The 25877-nt window shown below is 47.3% G+C and overlaps 1 protein-coding gene and 1 long non-coding RNA gene across 2 annotated transcripts; one reads left to right on the top strand and one right to left on the bottom strand.

Annotated features, from left to right (window-relative positions):
• The first annotated feature begins 3080 nt into the window (after positions 1-3080).
• LOC135292846 (uncharacterized) lies at positions 3081-6570 on the top strand. Its single transcript, XR_010355013.1, has 2 exons — positions 3081-5781; positions 5937-6570. It is a non-coding gene; the product is annotated as an uncharacterized LOC135292846 (long non-coding RNA).
• Positions 6571-10488: 3918 nt separating this feature from the next.
• On the bottom strand, positions 10489-23881 carry LOC135292831 (RNA polymerase II elongation factor ELL2-like). The gene is made up of 12 exons (XM_064406903.1): positions 23809-23881; positions 22349-22415; positions 20679-20783; positions 19686-19939; positions 17704-17828; positions 17481-17571; positions 15882-16152; positions 14903-15156; positions 14212-14336; positions 13710-13800; positions 12099-12416; positions 10489-10792 (listed from the first exon to the last, which is right to left on the bottom strand). The coding sequence occupies exons 4-11, from the start codon at positions 19869-19871 to the stop codon at positions 12351-12353; spliced, it is 1209 nt and encodes a 402-aa protein (XP_064262973.1). The 5' UTR covers positions 19872-19939; positions 20679-20783; positions 22349-22415; positions 23809-23881; the 3' UTR covers positions 10489-10792; positions 12099-12350.
• Between the last annotated feature and the right edge of the window lie 1996 nt (positions 23882-25877).

Raw genomic sequence — 25877 nt, 5'->3', positions numbered from 1 at the left:
TGATGGTCGAGTTGGAGCAGCTGCTGCTCGCTGCAGAGGGCACTTTGTAGATGCCAGGTAATGGAGCTGGTTCATGACTCAGCTGCCAGCAGCCCTGAGCTTCAGCTATTTCAGTGGGGACTGAGGTCTCTCTGTCAGCACAGAGAAAGAACAAGGCTGGGCTTCTTTGTGGCAGCTGGGGCTGTCTGTGTTTCAAGCTCTCATGGGTGCCCTTTGCACTACGACGGCTGAGATTTTATTGAGATACTTCAGTGTTTGGAAACACGCTTCTGAATACTTGGAATGATCCCTGTTCTTTGAAGAGCAGGCTTCAACTTGCCAAGTGAGAGTCTGCCTTTCAGGCCATCTCTGACAGTCCCTGGTAGAAGGACAATTGCTGCCCAAGGGAAAGGTGCACAGAGGCCAATACTGACTCAGTGTTCCCTTTGCTTCCCAGATGCCATCTGACCAACATCTCCAGGAGGGCTGCCCTGCATGGCAGGAAGAGGCAGAGGAGAGCCTGTGACCATTGGACAGGTAGACTTCCTCTGTTTGTAGATATATTTAGAGATTTCTTTGGTTCCATTTATCAATGCTTATAGTGTTCTGTTTATATGTCCATATATTTATAAATCTGTATAGTTAAATGTGGATATGTATAGAGTTTCAGAAGTGATATAATTATATTTCTATATATGTAATTATATTTATAGATTTTCAAAGTTAAATTTACATGTAAGTAGAGTAAAAAATATATATATGTATGAAGTTATATTTGTAAATGCGCACAGTTATCTAGTAAGAGGAATATGAGTGTTTTACTGAATAGATTGATGTTTGTGTAGGTCTAGGATGCATTTTTACTTCTTTCCCCCATGGCTGCCTTTTTCACCTCTTGCTTTTCCCCCTGTGCCCCCTGTGTCCCCTCTCCCTGTGCTGGGTCCGAGCTGGCGGCCGGGCCGGGCGCAGCAGCAGTTCCAGCCCCGGCTGTCCCTGGAGCTGTGAGAGCTGCCGGTGGCCCCAGGCACTGTCCCCTGAGGAGCTGCTGAAGGATGGTGAGACTGAGGGGGCTGAGGGGGCTGAGGGGGCGGTGGCACTGAAGGGAGGCTGACCCTGAGCTGCTGCTGGGGCTGAGGGCTGAGGGGCAGCCCAGGGCCATGGTGGCACTGAGGTGACAGGCAAGTGGCACAGGCTGAGGGGACGGCGGGTCTAAGGGGATGGGATGGGTCAGAAGGGACTGAGGGGGGTGAGAGGACTGTGAGGGGCTGAAGAAGCTGAAGGGGGCTGGGGGTTTGCCGAGAGCATGGTGGGGCTGAGGGGATGGAGGGGCCAGCAGGGAGCACAGAGGGCTCCGGGACTGCAGCTCTGACAGGCCTTGGAACCAATTCCAGAGCCTCCACTTTTGCCACAGCTGTAAGGAAGACTACGAGGACAGCAGGAGACTGCCAGGAGCCAGCAGGGAGAAGCTGAGTGCCAGCAGCAGGAGCAGTGAGCAGGACCCTGCTGCTGCCAGCCTGGAGAGAGCCCGGGTGAGGCCTCAGGGCCGGGGAGGCAGGGTGGGGCTGAGGCTGGCGTGGGCTGTGGCCGTGGGCCCTGCCCGTGCTGGGGCTGCTCAGCGCAGCTGCCCCGGCTGGCACAGGGGCTGTCCTTGGGCAAGGGAGCTGTGCCAGCTCTGCCAGGGCTGTGGGACGGTCCCACCGCGGCTGTGCTCACCACAGCCCGGCCCGCTCTGCTGCTTTCTCTTTCTAACCCTCCTGGGGAGGCTCTGACATTTCCTCTTCCCTGATGGAAGTGCAGCTGCTGCCAAGGGAAACGTCCCCATTCTGACTCAGTGTTCCCTTTGCTTCCCAGATGTCCCATCTGCTCTCCGTGTCCAGGAGATCTGCCAAACTTCATCTGCAGGATCAGAAGAACTGGTGTCCTTTGGACACCTCCAGTTCCCACTGAAGATGGGAGCACCTTCAGAGCAGAGGGAACCAGCTGCAGCTCCAGGCCCAGCTCTTGCTGGTCACAGCTGAGCCTGTGGCAAGCTCCAGGAGCTGCTGCCGTCTCCCTCCCTGTTGGCAGCTCCCTCCCTCCAGCCCACAGGCCCTGCCCATCCCCTTTATTCCCTCCCAGCTCACCCCTTCGCTTTGCCTTCCCTTATTAAACAGTTTGTCTTTTTCATTTGACTCGTGGATCTGTCCATGGAGCTGAAGCAGCACAAATCCTGAGCCCGGGGACACGCAGGGTCCTGCTGCCGTTCTCTTCCATGCCGTCGTCTGTGCATGGGCAGAGAGGAACAAGGACAGCTCAGGCTGCAAAGGTCCCTGTCCTGCTGCTACAGTTGCACAGCACCGTGGAGTTGAAGATCGTGCTGAGTACGCTGAAGGGAACAAGAACCCTGGGATTTAGAAGAGCCAGCCTGAGTATGCTCTTCCATGGCAAATATCCACCGAGGGCAGAGGAGCTTGCGGTGCTGGAAGTTCTCCCCAAGAGCTTCCTGAAAGCACAGCAATTCTCCATGCACACACAGGGACAGGAAGAGGGCAGAACCAGAGACCATGGTGGCCTGACAGTGAGCTTTGGGTGTGCCTCAAAGCAAATGAAGCAGCAGCAGCAGCAGCAGTGCAGTGGCTGTGACTCAGAGGCGCGAGCGTCCCAGTGGCCGCAGCGCTGTCAGGCAGTGCCTGCAGGCTGGGTGCGCTTCTGGCAGCTCTGCTCTCCCCACAAGTGAGGAATCGCAGCCCCTGCCTCAGGCCCAGTCAGAAAGCCAGCCAAGTGAGACCAGAGGCAGGGGACCCTTCCCAGCTGTCTTGGGCATGGCTGCAAAACAGCGGCTGAGTCTTCCTGTGCCTGTGTTTGGGGTGTGCTGAGCCCAGAGCCGGCCAGCTTGTGCTCTGCTGTGCCAGGAGTGCTCTGGGCGGGCAGGAGAAGTGCTGCGTGCACAGCGGAGCGTCCTGCAAGGGGCTGAGCAGAGCCTCCTGCGGGAGCAGGGCTCCGCTCCCTGGCTGGGAACAGCCTGGTTTTGCTGCCGTGAGCGCAGGCAGGAGTTCAGGCACGTGCAGAGGCAGCGGCAGCTCGTGTTTGTAGGGGCCCGGGGCTGCGCGCCCAAAGCGACACGTGGGCGTGGGGAAGGAAGCGACACAGAGCTGGGGGTAGGAAGATGAGCTCGAGCTGGAGTGCCTGTGCTGCAAGGAGCAGAAGGAATTCAGGCTTGCCAGAGTTTCTTAAGTGTGTGTTGGTGTTCTCTGGGAAATGCAGACGTTTGGGGAAGTGCCTTTGGAGGAGAGGAGCTTGATTCTCAAGGAAACTGCTTCCCCAGGAGCCCCCAGTGAGGTAGGTGCAATTACAATCTGGACCCCAGCTCATGCTCAGTATTTACTACAATCTTAAATAACAATAAAGTCAAACACAACAGATGACTGATGTTCCTACCTTCTGCTTCCCAAACACAGCCAAGGGTGGCAGCAGCTACAGCTCCATTCTCCTGAGCTCACAGCACAGCGCAGCTGTTCCAGCCACACCAGCAGGGACCAGCCGCAGGTTGTACAGCCCGTGCCTGAGCCAGGATCAGAGCACATTTCCTCTCAGGTAATGGGAGCCCCGTGCTCTTCCACAAGAGAATGAATGTGAAGAATGCCAGAGCAAATTCAAGTCTCTTGAGCCTGGTGAAGATGAAATCTGCTTCTGTCCTTGTACAGAGCTATGGGTTTGTTTACGTGGCTTCTCCTTCCCTTTTCTGCCTGGCTTTCTCACCTGCAGTTTTCAGTAGAAAAGTGAAGCCATAGGTGGAATAAATAGACTCCACAACCTGATGTAGTTATGAAGTGGGTCTGTATTGTCAGCACCCGGCACAAGCAAGACAGCTCTCCTGAAAACTTGTGCCTTGAGCCCTGGTCTGAGCCCCATGTTTTACTCACAAAGGTGCTCCATATAGATGACATTGCTGAACCTTTTCATGCATATTCAACCCCTGGCCCCGCCTGTCCTTGCCTGGCATGATAATTAGATCCATGCCCTTCTGAGCATGCCTTGTTCATGGTGGGGGTCACATAGGAGTCTTTGGTGGTCTCTGAGGCCAAAGACTGTGGTCATCCTTATGGCTGAACTTTTCAACTTTTCTCCTTTGTGCGTGTGCTTTGGTCCCTTGGTGCTTCTCTGAGTACGTCTGTCGGTCTTGATGAGCTTGGAGACAGAGGAGCCCCTTTATCTGGGTTTCTGCATCCTTGGTCTTCTCCCAGTATTGTTCTCTATGCAAGAAGCTTCTGGTATTTGCATTTTTCTATTCTTTTTGTACTATGACAGAGGTTTCTTAAATAAAAGGGTAAAATTCAACACATAATTCTGCAAGCTAAAATTTAAGTGCTTAATTCATATTGCTAACTCAAGGGAGCTCCAAAAATCTCTCTTTCAAAAGCAACAAACCTTTGAAAGGTTAAACCTCAACATAACTGTGATCCTCAATCAATACCTCCTTCTTCCACTTGCTTAAAATCTCTTTCTCCTGGGCACTCAGTATGGCCTTTTTCCTGGAAGCTCTTTGGCTGTCTTGAATGCTTATGGAGTAACAGGTAATCCCTGATCTATTTTTGACTCTGCCCAGACAGAGACTGCTGGAAGGGAGGTAGGACTGGTACTGGGGACCTGGCAGCTTGTCCAGGAAGAAAATTAGTGAAATAATGGTAATGTGGACAAGGCATGCAAGTCCAGGTGGTGAGCTCAAATATGCAAGTACTTGCAGTTTCCCCTCAGCACTTGACAGTTAAGGGGTATGGTCTCTTCTTATTTCTGTCTCTTAATCCTCAATCCTTGCCACACTCCTTCAACATCTTTTGCATTGTCATCTTCCCTGTTTTCTCCCTCCCTTCTTCTTTCTGTGACTTTCTGTACATGACAGACAATCTGTCACACACTGTCAGCTGCTCAGTCACCCGAGCAGTGATAATGATGGTGTAGAAATTGTAGGTGCACAGGAGGCAAAGGTGTCATGCTTCTGTGTGCCCTCTGCAGGCAAACCTGCTTCCCAAAGCTTCAGTCACACTTGGAACAAAGGCTTGTCCCCACTGCTTTGTTGTGGTTTATGCATTGATGGAGCAACACTTCTGTCTCAGCCCGCTTAAGCCACTGCAAAGCTGGAATTGTTGCTTTAGCAGCAGATGTGCTGGCAGGGTTCTTACAGCTCCTTAGTAAGAACTCTGCACTTCTTCTAGAAGAGGTTTCTGATCTTTGTGCAATAAAAACAATGCCTTCAACTGCTGCAGTGCAAGTCATGCACTCATGTAGATGTGTTTTCAGACACAGGTATTTCTATATATGCCTAGTGAGTGGCCCGTGGGGAGCAGGGACAAACGAGGAAGGAAAGTGGGCTGATAAAACATGCTTCTGCTCCAAAAAAAAGCCATGACTTCCCTTCATAGAGAAGGATATAAAATTTTTCTTGATTGGCCTGAAGGGAATAAAGGGAATAAACAAGTCTCTCTATGTCCTGCTCTTTTACTAGTCTGAAATTGTTCAGAAAGGTTGCAATTTTTTTTTTTGGTTTTTTGTGGGTTTGTTGTTTTTTTGGTTTTTTTTGTTGTTTTTTTTTTTTTTTTTTTTTTTGTGGTGCGGGGTCAGGTCTGCATTTCAAGCCTGTTCTCCCAGCAGTCAGGGCCCTGCACAGCTGCTGTGGGTGGGGCAGGTGCTCAGGTAATTATCAGCAGGTGCTTGGTAATTACTGACAGCCATGTGAGAAGTTGGCTTGTGCCTGGTTGAGGGCTTGAGGGCTGTGCTGAGACAAGGGCTAGGCAGTGGAGTGGAAAATACAATTTACACAAGCAGGTATAAGTGGATGTCTGGGGTGTAGGTGGGAGTTAACTGGTTTAGGTACTGCATTTATGAAGAATTGAACATTTAACTCTGAGATAGGACTATTTAGTTGCTACTCTAAGTGCTGCATTTACTAACACATAATGTAATTTCTGCTGCTGTGGCAGAACCTGCTATCCCCGTGTGCTTGGAACAGGTGTGGAGGGGCCCCAAGGTATCCTCAGAATGGGCTTTGCCCTCACCTTGGCTTGTGCTGCTGCAGATTTTGGAGACAATTGTGCATAAGAACGGGCACTAGAACCAGACTGGGGGCTGGCATGCTCTGGATTTCCAGGATGGCTCAAGGACAGGGTAAGGTGCTGTCGGTGCACTCTGGATCAAGCTGTGATTCTATGGACACTTCAATAAGAGAGGGTTTTTCAGGGTGATTAAACCTTCATCCTTGCTGTGCTTTCTATGACATTTGTATCTCTATTTTGTAAAACTTCAGAAATCCAAATCATCTTTGGCCCTGTGAAATGTTACAAACATCAGCAAAAGTCATCATAGTTTGCATGCGAAAATACATAATTTTTGACATTTGGGAATTGGAAATTCTGATAATTTAAAACTGATTTCTATTGCTGATGATACAGAAAGGGGACAGGTTGGTGCCTTGGGGCTTATGTCTGCTACTGTTGACTGAAAAAAATAATTTGAAGTAGCACCCTATGACTGTGGATGGCCAGAACGGAGGTCCAGGAGGCTTGACAGGTGTTTACTACTGAGTCTTTGACCTTTCCTGCCAAGTAAAAATTATAATTTCTTAGAACTATGTATTTATAAAAGAAAAGTATAAAGGAGAGATGTTGTACACTCTGTGTGTGTCCCACCTTGAACATACGACATTATAAAAACACACTCTCCAAACATCCATTCTTTTGTATGACTATTATCCATTAGGAAATGCCAGGTAAAACTGATTTTGTTCAGAAGTACCTCACCTACTGACAACAATTATAATTGCTTACAGGGCCTCAGTTGCAAATGCAAAACATTCAAAACTCAAACTAACTGGTTACATTAGAAAGCACACTTTGCTTTTCTCAAGGGGCTGATTGTGAGCTATTTGATGAGCTATTCATGAACATATCCTGGGGCTGTTTGTATCAAACACTGGGATTTTGTTAGCAGTAAAAGAGGGAAAGTGCACTATGTGTGGGAAAGTAATTCCTTCCCAAAATATGTGCTTGGAGGCTACTTGGGTCAAAAGAATTTATTTTTAATTCCATGGGCTGAAGAACTGCCCACCATCTGCTTTTTCCGAAAAAGAGGGTTGAGTCTTTGGCCCCTTGCAGAGCCTTAAATGAGCAAAGCTGAAGGGATTTGCCCTAAAAAGCAAGGAGTGTGTGAGGCTCATGGCCATAGCTGTCTGCAGAAGTGAGCATGGGCCAAGGGAAGGTCCTGCTGCCCAGAGCCAGCCCGAGGTGTCCCTGAGGATGTGTCACATCCTCTGCCTCCTCTGGCAGTGCTGCCACAGAGCACAGCAGGAGGGATTGCAGGGATTTGTCAGCACGGGGAGGCAGAGCATGAGCTCCTGCTGACATTTCCATCCAGGGCTGGCACTTTCAGGCCAGCAGTGACAAATTCTGCGGCTCTGGCTGCACAGTTGCTGTTGGCAGTGCTGTGACAGCCTCTGCCACCAAGCCGGAGCCTCTGCAGGGGTTCCCACGATGTGCTTGGCATTTGGTTTCATCTGGGCACAATGCTCCTTCTTCCTTGATGTATCTGTTTGAGGACAGCACATGGTCTGTCTTGTTCTGGGGACAGTACAGAGTAACTCTGTAAACTGCAGGCCAGGTTGTCCAGTTCCCACAGGAGAATGTCATGGCATTGTTCAGCCAGCAATCCTTCTACAGTTTGTGGAACCATTTTCTGCATGGCCAGAGGCTTTTCCTTGTCACAAAAAAAAACCCCAAAAAACAACAACAACAACAAGAACAACAACAACAAAAAAAACCCCCCAAAACCACAAAAAAAAACCCCAAAACAACAACAACAACAAAAACAAGGAGCCTAAATAATTAGCTCAAGTAATAATAAAAGAAAAACTACTAAGATTCAGGATTCCTTGAGTCCTTTTGGAATGTCATCAGATACAGATCCTCATTTCAGAGCTGAAACTGTACAAAAGTTATGTAAAACAATTCCAGTTAAAATGGGACCTACTCAGCCCATGGAGGTCATTCCCAGCTGCAAGGCTGAGAGAAAAAATCAGAGTCTAAAAGCAGAAATTAGTAAAAGTGGCCAGGAAAACTCACTGAAATAGCCATCAGTGCTTCCTCTTGCTCTCTTGAGGTTCAGAATTCCAGTGGCTTTTAAAGAAAAAAGGGAGCCCATAGGAAATGCTCTATGGAAGGCACTACAAATTCCAATCCTTTCTAGAGAAAGTCTTATGATAGGAATAATTTCAGTCCCTTTTTATCATCTTTGTGGAAAGTGCTCTCATCTTTCCATAAATTTCTGACCATCCCTGGTGTCTCAGGCACATCCTCATCAACCTGGGAAATGTGTCTTATGTCAGAAAGCAGAGTAAAAAGGCACTTAAAGAAAAGTGGAAAGGACCATTTGAAGTGTTCCTAAGCACTCCTGCAGCAATAAAAGGGGATGGGATCAGTACATTGATACACCTGCCCCCAAGGGAAGACAGCCCCAACACATAAGGGAGGGGAAAATATAGATGAGAATTTGAAGATTCAATTTGTTAAGCATGGAAATAAAACTTTCTAGTGCACTGTAGAGTGAGTTAGAAGAAATCCCATCAAGGGAAAGACAAGTCATGAAGGGGTAACCATGAAAAGTCCTCAGTCTCAGCCCACCCTGGGCAGCAGCACTCTGGCACGCTCTGTCAAGCAGCAGCAGCCAGCAAGCCCAGGGGAGGCACCCCAGCACAATTCACCCCATGCCCCCCATGGCAGCGCCCCTGGGGCTGCTGCACTGCAGAGCTGGAGGAGCACCCCTGAGCCAGGCAAAAATGGACCCAAGTCTCAGGGTTTAGGAGGTGACATTTTCTTGAACTTGGCTTGAAGGAGAGCAGAAGGGCAACAACGGCTCAGGTGCTCAATCACAAAACACCCCAAGGGCTCTCAGGTACAGAGACTCAACATCATTGGCTTGGAGACAATGGAGGAATTTGTAGAATACTCTGCAAGGAAGAAAGGGGCATTCCCAGCCACCTTTGAGTGTTCCCAAATATTATCCTCCCTTAGACAATTTCATATCCTTTCCCAAGAGAAGATTATGGTCTTGTTGCTAACATGTTGTCGTGGCTTGTAAAATAAGCATGTATTCTATTTTGCCATCTGTTGGGGGTTAGGCAGTTTTTTCTTATCTCTTTCAGGAACAATGACACTGCCCGGAAGACAATGTCCTGCTAATGGGCTATATAATGTCCTGGCTTGTAAAATAAGCATGTATTCTTTTTTTGCCATCTGTTGGGGGTTAGGCAGTTTTTCTTATCTCTTCCAAGAACAATGACACTGCCAGGAAGACAATGTCCTGCTAATGGGCTATTGAATTACTCACTGTGGCTGGTAAGATTAGTTACATCATCCCATTGGGAGATGCTCCACCCAGAGGGAGGAGCCAAGCATCCCTGCCACCATAAAACAAGCACTTCTGAGACCACAGACAGCCTTCTTCGCTGGATTTCCGAGTGGAATCAGGAACCAAGGCCCAGCTGCTCCTTCGCCGCATTTTCGGAAGGGATCTACACCCTTCTGCAGATCGCCGCTCCAGGAGGAGCAGCCACCATTTGGCTGGACTGCTATCAGCACCCTGACTTCTCAGGGTGCCAGGTTTTTCTCACTCTGCCAGTGGTTGTTTTGCTTGTGTTAAATTACATTGTTATTTAGTTGTTTTTTTTTTTCTTCCAGTAAAGAACTGTTATTCCCGTTTCCCATATCTTTGCCTGAGAGCCTTTTTTTTTTAATTCTGAAGTTGTGATAATTCGGAGGGAGGGGGTTTACCTTCTCCATTTCACAGGAGGCTTTTGCCTTCCTTCACAGGCTCCTGTCTTTTCAACCCAAGACACATGTCCTCTTTTTCAGCTGAATAAATAAATGGCAGGAAATTTAGGAAAAGAACTAGACATCAAAGTCCCCATTGGTCTGTGCAGGAATCAACATCTGTGTCTCTCTAGAAAGACAGGTTGTGACTGACTAGTTTGGAGAAATCTACAAAACTGATAGTGATCCTGAAGGGACACTTGAACGGAATTTCTCTTTTTAAACCTATTGTAGTACCTTGCCTCCAACACTTCTCCATGTCTTTTACAAAACTCTTACAGAGATCTGGATCTTCCCTGGCTCATGACAAGGTGAGGCCATGATCTCCAAGCTGCCCTGAGAGCTGCTTCAGCTGACAGCTTAGAGCAGCCCATGTGCACTCCTCTGCAACCCTCCACAACAAGGTCATTTGGGGTGGAGGTTGTCCTCTACCCTTTCCACCCCTTAAGGCAAAGGTTTTAAATTAACAAGTAAATCAGAAAACAGGCTTATTCTTGTCATAAAGAAATTCCATTTGCTACAATATTTTCTTAATAGGTGCACAATTTCATAATAGAAGTACTGGGCTTCCATTCTCTACTGATAAGTTTCATTCAGTGGACAGAGCTAAGTCTTGAAGAGAATATCTGACCAGAAGACTCTCCAAAGATGATAAAACTGACAATAAGAGGAGTTAACAATAATGCAACTTCTTTATTGCTAAAGTTCAAGACTAAATTCTCTAATCTTAGACTATCTAATCCTACATTTTAAACAAATAATCATCTCCTTATTACTAACTTGAAGAAACCTAAAAAGCTAATCTTTTAAAATAAAACAGCTGGAGCTCATAGATGTTCCTTTGCTGAAGCAGAAGACTGGTGCCAGGACTCCAGGACTTGCTGCTTGCCAAATTCAGATACTCATTGCTGAATGTGGGACAGCTTTTTGTGGAGCTACTGGCACCTGCTCTTCATCTCAGAGTAGCTGGGGCTACCCTATGAAGGAGAAATCAAAAGAGAATTAGTGTGTGCCAACATTTCTGCAGAGTTTAGAATTTCATGACCTTTCCTACAAAATAGCCTTGAGGCATACTCAGCTAGTCCAGTCTGGCTTTATTCATGTAAAACAGTAAAAATACACTTAGTTTATCTTTTGAGCTATTTTTCTCTGAGAGCCACCACTCTTGAGGGAACTTTGCAAACTGAAGCTGTTATAATGCAGACCAAAAAACAAACTCTAGACAAGTCAGAAACTACAACAACAAAAACCCAAAGCACATCAGCTCCTAAGGAAGGCAAAACTCATTAATGCTTAAAGCAACCGGTGGGAGTCAAACTGTCCTCATTCCAGGTGTGAGGTTTATCAAGCTGATGATACAAATCCAAGATGAAGTGGCAATGAGAATAATAGATGCCACTTGCCAGCACTCTCACACCAATGCTTCTGATCCTCTGGGCCTGAAGACCTGGATTGTTTGGGATGACAAAGTCTCCCTCCACATGGAAATGAACATTTCAAAGCACCCTGAGATTAATATTGACAAGCAGTAAATTGCTAACAAGTTGAAATTCAGTAGTAGGACAGACAACAACTTATGCTAGGGATGCATCCCAGGCCAGATACACCTGACTGGTGTGTTGGACACCTTTGAAAAGAAAACTACAGATACCTTTCCACATTTTGGGAGGCACCAGTGAAGCAGTAGCCTGCACTACTGGCTTCTGCCCAGTGACATTTGCTGGCAAGAGCCCTGGCACGGGCCTCACTGCACTGCTGCCCTGCAGGGCCAGCCCTGCCCTCAGCCTGGCACGGAGCATCCCTGGCTGTATCCAGTGTGAGCCGGGGCCCTGCCACGCTGCTCCAAAGGCCGCAGCTGCCCCAGAGCCCCAGAGCTGCAGGAGGCCTGGCTGCCCCTGCCAACATCACTGCCCCGACACAAGCTGCGAGCAATTTCCAGGGCTTTATACCACACACACACTTCTCCCTCGTCTCCTGCAAATGCCATGAGGGGATGCAGCAGCACTGCTGCAGCTGAGCCTGTGCAGCTGCACTGCAGGAAGGGAGGACCCGTCCGAGCCTAACCTACCTTGGTGTTCATCTCTGCACTTCCCCCCACCTGGCCCATCTCCTCCTTTACCTTTCTATCTCCCTAGTTCACATTTACTTGTAAACAACATCTGTAGTATTAACTCTGAAATATGGTTTTGGTTGCACCAAAATTTGGACAGAGGCTTCTCTTAATAATCAAATTTTACTCCATCATTGTCCACACTGGAGTTGGGAAAAGCAGCACATTAATACCTTCATTGAAATCCAAGGGACACTACTGCTTCAGCCTCCCCAGTTCTCTTCACATCTTTTTGGATAAGGCAGTCCTCTACACAAGTGCTGGCATTCTAGAACTCCAATATTTGTCTTTTTTTTAACTTAAAGGGTGAAGGGGAATGGAGCCCAGACTTGGAGGCAGGGTGCTGGCTTTGACATCCCTGTAGAATGGGAAGCCAGCACCCAGGAAGAAGAGCGGCCACCAGCTGCTGCCTGGATGTAACTGGGCTACTGCTCAGTTCTCTGCTTCTTCCTCCTCACAGAACTGACAAAGCCAGAAGCCCGAGGCCGTTTCTGCAACAACAGGAAAATAATTCATTCTTCTATGATCACAATCAGGTTTTGCTCTCAATTCTAAAAAAGCAGCATCTGTGAATTGGCAAAGTTTTAAAAGGCACCATTTTTAATTAAAAATAACTGTCAGACCTGGAAGACCTGCAGGTAAATATCTGCTCTGCTGCATTCCTACTTTCTCATCTTAGCATTTAGCAAGTCCTTCTCCAAGTCTGCTGCTAAAAGGCTTTGGGAAGTAGACACTCCCTTCAGCAGCTCAAGCCTCCCCAAAATGGGGATGCCAGGTAAGTTTTGTCTAGGTCCCAATTACTGCTTGCACACACCAGGAAAAGACTCAGCTTTTGCTATCAAACACCCACACAATTTATTACAGAGGAACCTGGCTGTTTTGGAGTTTTATGTGTTAAAAACAAGATTAATGCTTCACTATTACAACCCATGAGTACAGGATGGGATGGTTGGTTGTGAATTCTCATCAGGATGAACACAGACACCAGTCACATGTCCAGAAACTCTTGTGCATTTAGGTACAGCTGTCTTAAATCCAGCAGGCTCACCCACTCCGCAGACTCAAAAGCTGTTGGCTAACAAGCCTTTAAACTTCTACAAGAGAGTTTCACAAGTGGTTACCAACGAGCCCTTGCTGTTGCTCAGAGCCCTTCAGTCATCTCTCAGCTCCTCCCAAGGAGCTTCTCAAAGGTGCTGCCTCACGAGCCACAACACACGGCCACAAGCTCCCCACAGGCACAGCAAACCTCAGGGCCGGGGATGGAGTAGAACAGGACAGCCGTGCTGTGCCCAGGCAGAGGGAGGGAGGAGAGAAATTAAGGCAGAGGAGGGAGTGAGGGAATAGCACCATTCTGTAGGTGCTGTGTTTTGTCCAGCCATGTGGATAGTGCAGAGCTGGGGTCAACAATGAGAGTGACAGAGAGACAGAGGGAGAAGATAGCAAGAGGGCTCCATCCGCCCCAGCCTGGTGCAGCCTCTTATGCACAGGAGATTTTTCATGCAGTTCTGTCACAGGCAGAGCCAGCCCTTTGAGCCCTTCTCCAAGGATTGAGTTGAGGGTGGGGGCTGAGCTCAAGTCTCCAGGCAGAGCAGAAAGTTGGATCAGGACAATGCTGCTCCACCCCTGCTGGATCCTCTCTTCTTATCACAACCTTGAGGTCACAGCAGTGTGTGGCAAAACATGCCCAGGCCTGATCCTGCATATTCCCATCACAGCTTCTACATCACCAGCAAGTCTGCTAAAATTTACTGTACAATGCAGAATATTAAAAATGCACAAAATACCTGAGCAGGTCTTGCTGGAGCATCTCTCTCAGAAGGCCTTGGAGACGTTGCTTGGCTGCTGCTGGTGGTGTTCTGAGATGGAGCTGATTTTCTGTATGGATGGTCCAAGCGTTCATGTTACAAAGCCTAAATATCAACTGTCATAGTTCTTTCCTTGCAGGGAAAACAGACCTTCAGTGTCAGGACTCAAGGGAAAAACATGAAGTAAAGTTGAGGGGGCTTTAGGCAGGACATCAGGAAAACATTCATGGCCCAGAGGGTGCTTGAGCACTGCAACAGGCTCCCCAGGCCAGTGGTCACTGCAGCAAGAGCTCAAGAACAGTTTGAACAACTCTCTTGGGCACAGGGTGTGATTCTCGTGGTGTCTGTGCAGGGCCAGGAGTTGGATTCCATGACCCTGATGGGCCTCTGCTGGTGCAGCATATTCTAAGAATCTAGGCTTCATTTCCCAGGGCTTTTTTTCTGAAAAGGCTCTTTTCCTTCCCCAAGAGACTAAACTTACCTAGAAAGTATTAATTTCAAATTCTCTCTCTCAATTTTACTGTAGCCAGGCCAATCAGTCTGAAGGGTTTGAAATAGATGTTCCTTCAGACTGAAGGAATTCTCCTTTGCATTCAGGTTGGCTACCTACAGGCAGAGGTTCGGAAAAACAAATCTTCATTACACCTATATGCAAACTACAGAAATTAAAGGAGCTACTTCAGCTGGGATGGCAGAACATGGCTCTCATTATGTTGTGAATGTCTTCAGGTGAAAAAGCCCTGCCACTGCCCTGGGCAAACACAGCAACAAACTTTGCAGGTTCAGGGAATGAGTTCCTACAAGTCACCCTGGGAACAACTGAAACTGTATCCACTTATGTATCAACTGTATGTTGAATTTGAGTCCTTTGCCATGGTTCCAAAGCTCTTTTTCTTAGCTAAAGAGGAAATAATCCTATTTAATATAATAATGCTTGCATAATTCAGCAACAGCCTAGGTGCATGGGGAATATTTAAAAGGGAAAGAAGGAGCTACTGAATCTTTCCATGGGTGTGCCTCTGATGAAAGCCTATCAGGAAGAAATACCAGTGGAACTTATATTGAAGGAGTATTGGAAAAGTCTCTAATCTGAACAGGTGAGGAAGTAGTAAAATTATGAACAGCAGAACAGCATGATGGAAGAATTGCTGGCACAAGCTCCATGATCTCACCTGCTGAAGGATCTTTCCAAGGGAGTCCTTGTCCTTTGGCCTGACTCCATCTCTCTGCAGCCGAGCAAGTAACTCTGGCTCCTTGTAATCCCTCAGAGCAAGCAGATGAATCACCCTGTCCCTGTAGGGTCGGCCGTAAACAGCAGCGCAGCCGCTCCAGTCGATGTCTGCAAGTCTCACAGGCACCATCCTCTTCTTCCCAGGCACAGGACATGGATTGTTCTGTTGGGCTCCTCTGACCTCTGCTTCTTCTCCTAAAGTGAGGGCAAACCAGAAACTAAGAGTTCAAATTGCAGGTTTGCAGAAGGCAAGGTAGTTGATTCAAAAGGGTGCACCAAGAATGTTGAACCTCTATTGGCTGGGCATTTACAAATCCAAAAGAATTCAAAAAGAAACAGGCAGTAAAATGCCTGGTAAAGGAGTGATACTGGACGAGATGTTTTAATGAAAACTTCTTTTTAGGGATGGTGCTTTTATATGATTTCCCCAGTTTGTAAGCTCAAGCATTGGCTATGTCAAGAATGGCATGGACAGTGTGAATATGTGCACTCTCAGCAAGTTTGCCAGCACCAGAGGCATGGGATGCCATCCAGAGGGACCAGGACAAGCTTGGGAACTGGGGCCCTGGGAACCTCATGTGGTTCAACGAGACCAAGTGCCAAGTGCTGCATCTTTGGGGTTGGGACATGCCCTGGCACTGCAACATGCCTGGGGATGAAGGTGGGGAGGACTTGCAGGTGCTGGTGGATGAGAGGCTGGAAATTACTAAGAGACCATACAGATATCCAGTAAAAAATGAAATTGTAGCATATCTAAAAGGGGTCCATCAGTTTAATACCCTTTGCACTTGGATTGTGCGACTCCTTTTCTGCCTGGGTCCTGAGCTCTCTTCTCTTCTCTTTGGCTTTGATCATGGCAAGCATTTCATAAAAATCCAAAGGATGGGATTTTTTTACCCTGTCTCATTCTGTTTACTCACCCTCGGACTTGGGAGTCTTCCCCTGCACCCTGGCAGACACTGGGAATTCAGAATGTGTCTGAACCTTATTCTTCTGTTGTTTTTCACGGGTGGAAGTGGAAATCAATCTGACACTTGGAGACAGCTTCAAAATTGAACAGGATGTGGAAGGCAGGTCCAAGAAAGAAGGAGAGTGGCCACCAGCTGCTGGCTGGACATCACTGGGCTCCTGGTCAATTTTCTGCTTCTTGCCCATCACAGGATTGAGAAAGTCAAAAGCCAGAGGCCGTTTCTGCAAAGATGATCCCGATTAGTTTTGCTCCCATTCTGGAAGAGCAACATTTCTGAACTGGCAATGGTTGAAAACACACCTTTCTTACCTAAAACAGCCTGTCAAACAAGGAGTGCTGCAGCTAAATATGTTCTCTATTTCATCCCTACTTTCTCACCCCAGTATTCAGCAAGTCTTTCTCCTAGTCTGTAGCTCAAAGGCTTTGGGACAAAGACACTCCCTTCAGCACCTCTATCAAAGGCTTCCCCAAAATGGGGAGCTCAGGTTGGTTTTATCTTGCTCCCTGTTTCTCCTTAGACACACCAGGAAAACACTCAGCTCTTGCTGTCACACACACACACGATTCCCCAAAGCAGCCCCAAGGAGCCGCCGGTGCAGTGCCGATCGCAGTGTGTCCAGAACAGAGATGATAACAACAGAGAGAAGCGCCAATCTGGCTGCAGGTCTCATTCCTGCTGTTCTCCAGAGGAAACCTTGGATCACAGCCTCTTCCCTACCGAGCAAACACTGCTCCTGTCCGTGCACATCAGCAGCTCAGAGCAGAAGTGCCAGACACAGCTCCGTGCCTGCCTGCTGACAGAAATCCTGTGGGCAAGGAGGCAGAACATAAGAGGATGCTGGGCCCTGCAACATTTCCTGCTCTGGCTGGGAAAAGAGTAGGGAAAAACAGAGCTGTGTCCTCCCTTCTCTATTTAAAGAGTATTTTTAATCTTTAGGAAACTAACCTTTTCATACAATGTTTTCCAAGATTCTTTCAAAAGGTTTGCCTTGCCCTCTTGTATTGGTAGGAAAACAGACCATGTCCTGATTTTAAGCCTGACAAGTCTGAGGTATTCCCTGATTATTGAGAGTCCTCTCCTCACACATGGGATAGTCTGAATCAAAATGGGAGCCTAAATGCTGCTTAGGACAGAAAAACAAGTTTCCTACAAATGCCTCACTACGGGAATTTGTCCTTATTCTAGACTTCCCTAAGATTTCTCTTCAAACAGTAGCCCTGGCATGTCCGTGCATGTTTTAAGTACTATAACTGCCATATCTTCAAGAACCCTGCACAGACACAGCCAGGTACCAAAAACATGTCCACATCTTGTCCTTAGCAGAGTTTCCTATGCACCATGAGAAACAAGTCACGTGTGCAAGCTTGTTGCAGGCTTTGACATTGCAGCCATCTGGAAAACTATACAGGAATCCCATTGGAAGTACACGCCTCAGGTTCATACAATATAAAGAGAGCACTACTGCTTCATATCACAGCTTGGACACCAGGAGCAAGTGGGATAGAACATCATTCATAGTAGAGAATGTTTAAAAAATTCACAAAATACCTGAGCAGTTCTGGGTGGAGTATCTCCTTCAGAAGGTCCCAGAGATGGTGACTGGCTGGTGCTGGTGGCATTCTGAGATGGAGTTGGTTTTCTGCAAGGATGGTCCAACATTTCAGGTTACAAAGCAAAACTATCAACAGTCATCGTTCTTTTCTCACAGGGAAAACAGACCTTCATTTCCCAGAGGGCTTTTTGAAATGGTTGTTGTCCTGACTGAACTTACTGAGAAAGGGTCACCTCCAATGTCTGTCTATCTCTTTCAGTGTAGCCAGGCCAATCTTCCTGAATGTCTTTAAAGAAATGTTCCTTCAAGCTGAAAGCATTCTCATTTGCATCCAGGTTGGCTACCTAAGGACAGACATTTAAAACATAAATGTTCATTTCACCTAAAGGCAGACTACAGATGTAAAACTGGTACTGCAAAGCTAAAGCAAAGCTGAAAAGAAAATCATTCACCAGTTTTCCTGAACTTCTGTTCAATGTGAAGAACAAAGCAGCTGACATGTAAGAGGTAACAATATTAAAGAGGTGTGGTCCATTTGGGCGCTAGAAATTGGGAGGTGAGTAAATGCCAAAGTGCTGCAAGCATGGAGGAAATGGATGCTATGAAAACCTCTCCCTGCAGCAGGGATCCAGGTTTTTTGGTCTTTAACACAGCTTTGAGAGTCAAAGTCCCCTATGCCACAGCTCTCAGTCTTCACCATTTGAAATACAAGGAGAGGCCAGGCTTTTCTTTTCTGTTTCCTTTTCTTTTGAGTAAGACCTGAAGAACATCATCTCCATGGGCAAATCCATATTTTTCCACCCTCAGGAGGACACTGGCTACCCTCTTGTTTGACCCAGCTGCATTGCCATGGCAGAGCACAGCCTGGGCCTCTAATGGGGCATGCTTTCACCATCCCGTGAAGCTCCATGGAATGCTGGCATTTGTCTCTGCAAACAGGACTGCTTTTCTTTCTGAAGTGCTTGCTCAAAGGAAACTACAGCTTCCTATGGAACACTTGTAGGACATAACCTACCTAGAGCTACACTTCAACAGCTAAAAAGTAACCAAGATACCCAGAATCAGGAATTCACCTCTTAAAAGCACAACTAAGGCTGTTGGAAGAGAAGGAAGGCTGTGAGTGTAAGAGCTCAGCAAGTTCACCCTACTGATTTGTCATCTATACCCAAAAACAATGCCACCTGCTGTGAAGTTAAGAAAAATGTGAATAATAGTTTTCAGGATGAAGTGCTGTTCACACAGCCCTTTCAGAATGCAAACCAGTACCTTGAGGCAGTTCACACTGCAAACATGAAACTACTTCTTCAAAATCTCCTTAAACATTAACAAGAAGAAAAGGGAAAGGAGAAAAATTTTTCACCTCTTACCTTCTAAGGAGCTGAGCTTTGAAATCCTATAATCCCTTCTTTCATAGCTAAAAAGGAAATATTGCTACATGATATGCTACTTAATGCTTGCATAATTCAGCAACAGCCTACATGGACGGGGAATGTTGAAAAAGGAAGGAAACAGCCACTGAATCCTTCCATCAATGCAAATTGTAGAAATCATAAAGAAATAATGAAATACCAGTGGAACTAAAAGGACAGCTGGAAAAGTTACAGAATAATAATAGGTGCCAAGGACGTTGAAGACTCGATCACACAACAGCAAAGCACCCCTGTGCTCAAAGCTGGGAACCATCTCTATCATGCAGGATTGGCCTGAAACACCCTCCCCTGGAAAGCAATCCCCACAGATCCCAGCAGCAGCCAAGTACCATCGAGTGGCCACCAACTCCCTTCAAGTGAAATACTGCCCTAGGCAGCTACCAAAATTCTCTCCTATGACATTTGTCCCAGGATATTTTAAGGACTTCAGCTAAGTGTTTCATCCTTTTGAGAGTTTCACCCTGTGAAGTTCCTCCATGAAGCAGTTAAAGAGTGCAAGGAAAAGAGAGGATTAAAAAAAGGTATGAGAAGCAAGAACATTACAAAGAATTTATCATTGCCAGCCATTCTAGAAAAATACAACAATGCCTCCCAAGTTTGGAAGGTTTCTTTCTTTCTTCACATGGACTTGCTGTTGGGGGGAAACTGGGTAAAGCTGATGGAAAAATCTGAACCAGGAGCATTTCCCAAGCCTCTCATTAGTTTCTAATTGAAACCCTGAAGTAAGACAGCTGAGAGTTAGCATTGCCGGCAGCGACTCCAGGATCTCACCTCCTGAAGGATCTTTCCAAGAGATTCCTTGTCCTTTTCCACAACTCCCTCTCTCTCTAAGTGGGAAAGTAGCTCTGGCTTCTTGTAATTCTTCAGAGCCAGTAAATGAATCACCCTGTCTCTGATGGGTCGTTGGGAAACAGTCCTGGAAAGTCTCTGGAAGAATTTGGCAGGGTTCGTGGGCATCGTTCTCTTCCTCTCAGGCACAAGATCTGGAGAGCTGCATGGGGCTCTCCTGAGCTCTGGTATTTTCACTTCAGTAAAGGAAAAACACAAAAAGAGATGTTAAATGGGGGTTGGGAGAAGGCAAGGAAGTTGATTCAAAAGGATGCACCGAGTCTGATGAAACTCTATTTGTTCAGCATTTATAGATCAGTTTTAAGAATCCAAACAGTAAAGCATTAGGCAGAAACAATCCTTAAAAATACCTGGTAAAGGAATGATATTGGAGGGGTGGTATTTATGAAAAATTACTTTTATGCATGGTGCTTTTATATGATTTCCCCAGTTTGTAAGCTCAAGCAGTGAGCTATGTCAAGAATGATACGGACAGTGGGATTAAATGCACCCTTGGCAAGTTTGCCAGCACCAGAGGCATGGGATGCCATCCAGAGGGACCAGGACAAGCTTGGGAACTGGGGCCCTGGGAACCTCATGGGATTCAACAAGGCCAAGTGCCAAGTGCTGCATCTTTGGGGTTGGGACATGCCCTGGCACTGAGGCACGCTTGGGGATGAAGGTGGGGAGGACTTGCAGGTGCTGGTGGATGAGAGGCCAGGCATGAGCTGGCACCGTGTGCCGGCAGCCCAGAAAGGCAACCGTGTGCTGGGCTGCACCAGGGGAAGCATGGCCAGCAGGTCGAGGGAGGGAATATGACACACCAGGCACTGCTTTGAAACCAGAAACTCGTGCTTGATGTCTGATGGAGATTCTCTGAGTCCTGGTGAGACATCCGGGAGCTTTGTCTCTTCCATCACACACACACAGACTGACCTTTCTTTACACGCTCCTTCAATCTTTCAATGTAGGTCAAACTTTTAATGCCTTTCTCCACTTCCTGTTCCTTGGACCATGCCTCTCTGATATTTGCCTGCAAACCTAATGACACAAACATCACACACTTCAATTACTTAGAACAAGGTAAACATGCCAGTTATTGAGTGGGGGCACTGCTAGTGTTTTGAGAAGTTCAATCCGATGTAGGTACAGAAACTTCCCACAGCATTCAAGCAAAAGACCTCCCAAAATGATACTCCTGAATGACTTCTAATGAAAATTACCTGAAACCATAACCAAGCATCAGGATGAAAATTAGGTAAGAGTTCTTCACCACAGGGTGGTCAAGCATTGGGACAGGCTCCCTTAGTGGGCTCATGGCACCAAGTCCAGCAGAGCTCATGAAGCATTTGGACAAGGTCCACAGGCACCTGGTGGGATTCCTGGGGACAGAGCTGCACTTGCATGTCCTTGTGGATCCCTTCCAAATCACATATTCTCTGATTCTGTGACAAACACCAGTCCCAAACTGATACTGCATGGAACACGTTGCAAAGGCACGCTCTACCCTCTCAGCAACCAGAGCTGTCTCACCTGAGATTCTCTGTGCCAGCCCAAAGCAGAAGTGGCCCCAAGTTCCACAATTGTCTCACTACTGCCAGTCCTCAGACCCCAGTTACTGAATGTTAAATATTCCCTTAGGATCTAAGTAGACCACCACCAAGAATCACACAAATCTTCATTCACATGTGAAACAGAATGTCCCGAATGAGAAATTCAGAAGTTTAGTGTTGTCTCTCCAAAAAGCCACCACGGTGCTGCTTTAAAATGCTCTGCACTAGGCTGAGGCAGAGCAAGAGCTGCACTTGCAGGGGCAGGGATGTCCCTGCAGGCAGGTGACCACAGCCACAGCCAGGTGAGAGCCTGTTTTTCTCAGGGCAGCTGGCTGTACCTGGCTCAGCTCACTGCTGCAGGCAGCACCACTGAGTGCCTGCAAGGAGAATGTGCACCTGGTGTCTGCCTGGAGCCAGGCTCCTTGGGGAAACAGCACTCAGAACAGGTTAACAACAAATGGCAGACCCTAAGCACATTGTGCTTTGTGGGAAGCGATGGAATCCACTGGGAAGATGACACCAATGCCTTCCTTCCAATTTCCTTGAAAAGAACCCAACACAGTAATATGACAACACTGACTTATTAATGACCAAGACAAAAAAAAAATTAAATCAAGCATGGTTCTCCACAATGACCTTATTGAAATTCTCCATGCGACTTCCTCACAGTCATTTTTCTTTCAATTTGCAATTAATTCTTATGGATAGGCACTATGCCTAGGTACTCCAAAATCTAATTGTAAATCCAAAACATTAGCTACCACAACTGTGAATTTAAGTGCATAAGGTGGTCCAAACCTTGACCTCCATGCTCCAAATTCCAGCCCATCAAGCAGTATGGGAACAAGGAAGGACTGGCAGGCTTTCTCAGGAGAAAACAAACCAGTGCCTGAATGCACTGAGAAGACAATGCAAGGCTGACCTGAGGCCAAACCACCTCCAGCTGAGAGCTCTGAACACAAGACATCCCCTGTCCCAAGAATATGCTGCAAAAATGAATTGCCAAGGTGAAAATCTTACAGACATTGAGCAAAATATGAAAGGCAGCCATACCTCCAAGTGGGTTATACAATTTGATATCCTGTGCACTTCCATTGTGCGACGCCTTGCTGGCATTTGGCTAAAAGGAAGAAGAAATTTTCTGTAAAATCTTCAGCCTACTGAAGATCATCAAGGTGATCTGCTTAACTGGTTAACTGATTAACAAGGCCCTTCATTTTAAACAAGAGCTGCACTTGCAAAGGTTTGCTGTCCCATCACTCAAAAGGGCTGCTTTGACACAGTTCTCCCTCTGAAAGCAGCCAGCTACAAAAGTGCCCTGAGAGAGTGACCCTCACTTAGCCTCTAATGCAGCCAAGCCTTCAAGTAGCAAGTCATCCTTTCCCAATTGCTGGAATTTATAGGCACAGGCTTCCCTTGAAATCAAGTGCCTGAGTACAGTTGAACTGGTCAGTGCTCAGCTAACAATCCAGGTGAGAGTGGTTCACAAAAAGATTAAGAATTCAGGGCAGGACCCAACACTAGGATTTATCTGGCACTATGGAAGTACATCCTAGAGTCAGCTCCAAGAAGAATTTCATCTGCATGAGGTGAATTTCGACTCTCAAGAGGCATGAAAACCCTTTCTCTTTTCCTCAGCTCTTGATGCAATTCTTCACAGATGTGAAGAGGAAAGAGTTTCTCCTTGGTAAATCAGATATACCAAATTTGGGTTACTTGGCTGATCTCATCATTTAGTACAGAAAGTGTCACATTCCAGTAGAGTTTAAAAATCTCTAAAATGTTTTTCAGCCTAAGTACATTTTTTAACAAAAACAACTGCTGCCATCCAACTGCTTCATTCTGAAGGCACAATTGGCTGAGATAAAATCTAAAAAGGTATGATAAATGGACTGGAAAATGTGGACTAATTAGCATGAGAAAGGAGACATCAATACGAAACAGAAGATAGAATATTACTTAGTGGAATTGTAATTTATAACCAATTAAGGTTAATTTCTATGTTTGCTAAAACTGTATCAAAGAGTGGAAAAGCTTTGAAAATGATGTGCATGTGGCTGGAGTTCTCCACTAGGCATCACAGCTGGGAATATACTAATACCTCTTCCGAATACTAGAAAATACTGTTAGAGAGTTTCCTTTACCCTGACATGTTTAGTGAGTGCAGTACAACGTGGAACAATGAGAAATCCATGCATTTTGGCCAAGAGCCATGCCCAGGCATGAATTTCCCAAGTGTCCCAGCATGGAGAACGTTTGACTTTCACTGGCACCTCCTCAGTGTCATCACTGAGTGCCACATCTATCAGAGATCCTCCCACATCCACTGGCACCTCCTGCGGGTCATCCCTGTGAGTGGCTCCCACCCAGACAGCTGCTCCAAGGGGCCCTGGAGCAGCTGTGGGGCCCCAGCCCTGCCCAACAGGTCCCGCGGGCTCAGCAGCACCTGACACCAACACCATGGCCAAGCCCCCACCCCTGCCAACCCGCAGAGCCCCACAGCTGCCCCTCACCTCTTGGTCCTGGGGCCTCTGGGTCACCCTGACGGGCACGGCAGTGCTGCTGGGGGCCCTGCGGGACGCAGCGCGCGCTGGGGCCCTGCGGAACACACTGGATCCTGCCCAGGCCCGCAGCTCCGCCATCCCGCTCTGCCTCGGCTGCTCCCGCTGCCACAGACACTGATCCTGCTGCAAAGGCTGCAAAATGCAAAATCCTTCTTAGCAAAATGTGTTCCTGGATATTTGGCCTTGGTGGCTTTCAAGACTCATCAAGAAGAACCAAGGTTACCCCCATGAAACAAGAAGCAGCCACCAAGCTCAAAGGGATGGCCCGGCCTTTGAAAGGCAGGTTACTTGTTGGCTCAATTGCCTTGGTGAGGTGTAGGGCTTGACAGCCTTCAGTGACCTCAGACACAGGGGAGGTTAGCAAGGCTTGGGAGGAAGGATGCACCTCTGATGGTGGACACAAAGAATGCAGGATTTATGGGCACAAGGACATTTGGCAGAACCCCCGAGAAAAGGAACAAACTGATGAAGCCAACACAGCAACTGTGCTGCATCAGCTGTGACAGGGTAAAAGGCCATTCCAGCAGGAGCAGACCATGGCCACCCACTCCAGAAACCTCACTGTGAATAAGGGGGAGACTGAGCATGCAGACTATTGACCATGAGAAGTGAGAGGAAATTACCCAACAGCAGACACAATACTAATTATGAAAATAACTAGGAGACTTGCAGTAAATGAACACTAATTCCTTTCTTTGCTCAACTGTATAAATACTAAGACACTCTGGTTCTTGTGGTGCTGGCTTTGTGAATTTGCCCCTGAGCCCCCCCTTTCTGCCCAGAGCTGTAAATAATTACCTCCACTCAGTGTGTGGATCGGCCTCTTGAACAACGAGTGCCGGAACCACCAAAGCTGGAACAACACTCGCTGTCCCTCTGACACCTCCGCTCTGGCTGCAGCCGCCGAAGGGTCTGAGCGGTCCTGCCGTGTGCCGGTGACAATGGCCACGTGTCCTTGGAAACGGGGAGTTCCATGTTCCAGGCTGGGCGGGATGTCACTGAGGAGCGGGACGTGTCACAGTCGGGGCAGAGGGAATTCACAATGGGCACAGGTGGGGAATGCCCTGCCCTGGCCCATGACTGACTCAGCCCATTTCCAAGTGCAGAAAGGGGCACTCCACCAACCCCAGGTGCTGCAGCTGTGCAAACCAGGCCTAGTGAAGGGTTTCTGCACTAAAGTGCTGCACTTGGCTCTCTCGGAGGCGAAGGAGCAGCTTAACACCTCTCACCAGGGCAGCAAGGTGCAGCCCTCCCAGCACTGGGCACTACTGTCCTGGGCCCTTCAGTCTGTGAGGCTTCCAGCACGTACATGGTCACTCAAACATCATCTCTTTGACAAAACCCCCCGGCTTTTCCTCATCCCAGTCTCCTAAAAGGAAACAAGCCAGCAGCATGCCCAGGCCCCCACAGCCTCTGCAGGAGGAGCTGACATGGAAAGGCCAGTGCTGGCCCCGAGCAATATTCTAGGCTGACATTTGTGCTGACTGCAAGTGGCCATTGAAGTTATTGACACATGTAGAAAAACATTTTATATTCAATTTATGATGGTTTTATTGTCATTTCCCCCATACCCAAGATTATTCCAGATTTCAGTCAGCTGGCACCAAAAATAAGTGCTAGCCATAAGTTGTCCAGGCATTACAGGGAGAAATAATAAAGCATGTAGGTTAAAATGTGTTGAATATTACCATCCAAAGTTCATTTTCAATGATATCTTGTGTTAGTTTTGAAGTCCATGTCTATATCTACCCATGTCTCATCTCCTGGCTGCCACACTCACAAGGACAGGGTAGTCTGGGGACACAAAGGGAGGAAGTAATTTGTCAAACACCAGAGCCCAGATCTGTAAAAGAACTGCGTGCCTTTTTGGGAATGACTGGTTTGTGTTGATTATGGAGCCCCAGTTAGGGACTGTTGGAAAAGCCTTTGTATGAACCATGAAAGGAATCCATGGAGGTTGTTACACTGGACTCGAATGTCCAACAGCCTTTCCATACCTTTTAAAGGTTATTGATGAC

The sequence above is a fragment of the Passer domesticus genome, unplaced genomic scaffold (assembly GCF_036417665.1).
Source record: "Passer domesticus isolate bPasDom1 unplaced genomic scaffold, bPasDom1.hap1 HAP1_SCAFFOLD_51, whole genome shotgun sequence".
Classification (NCBI taxonomy): Eukaryota; Metazoa; Chordata; class Aves; order Passeriformes; family Passeridae; genus Passer; species Passer domesticus.
This window is presented reverse-complemented; position numbering and strand designations above follow the sequence as displayed.

Bases quoted from the DNA above. Each gene is read 5' to 3' on its own strand.
- LOC135292831 (XM_064406903.1), bottom strand. From the start codon at position 19,871: ATGCCCACGAACCCTGCCAAATTCTTCCAGAGACTTTCCAGGACTGTT. The intron at 17,829-19,685 runs GTGAGATCCTGG...GTCTGTCCTTAG, and splicing joins TTGGAAAGATCCTTCAGGAG to GTAGCCAACCTGGATGCAAA. The intron at 14,337-14,902 runs GTGAGATCATGG...CTCTGCCTGTAG, and splicing joins TTGGAAAGATCCTTCAGCAG to GTAGCCAACCTGAATGCAAA.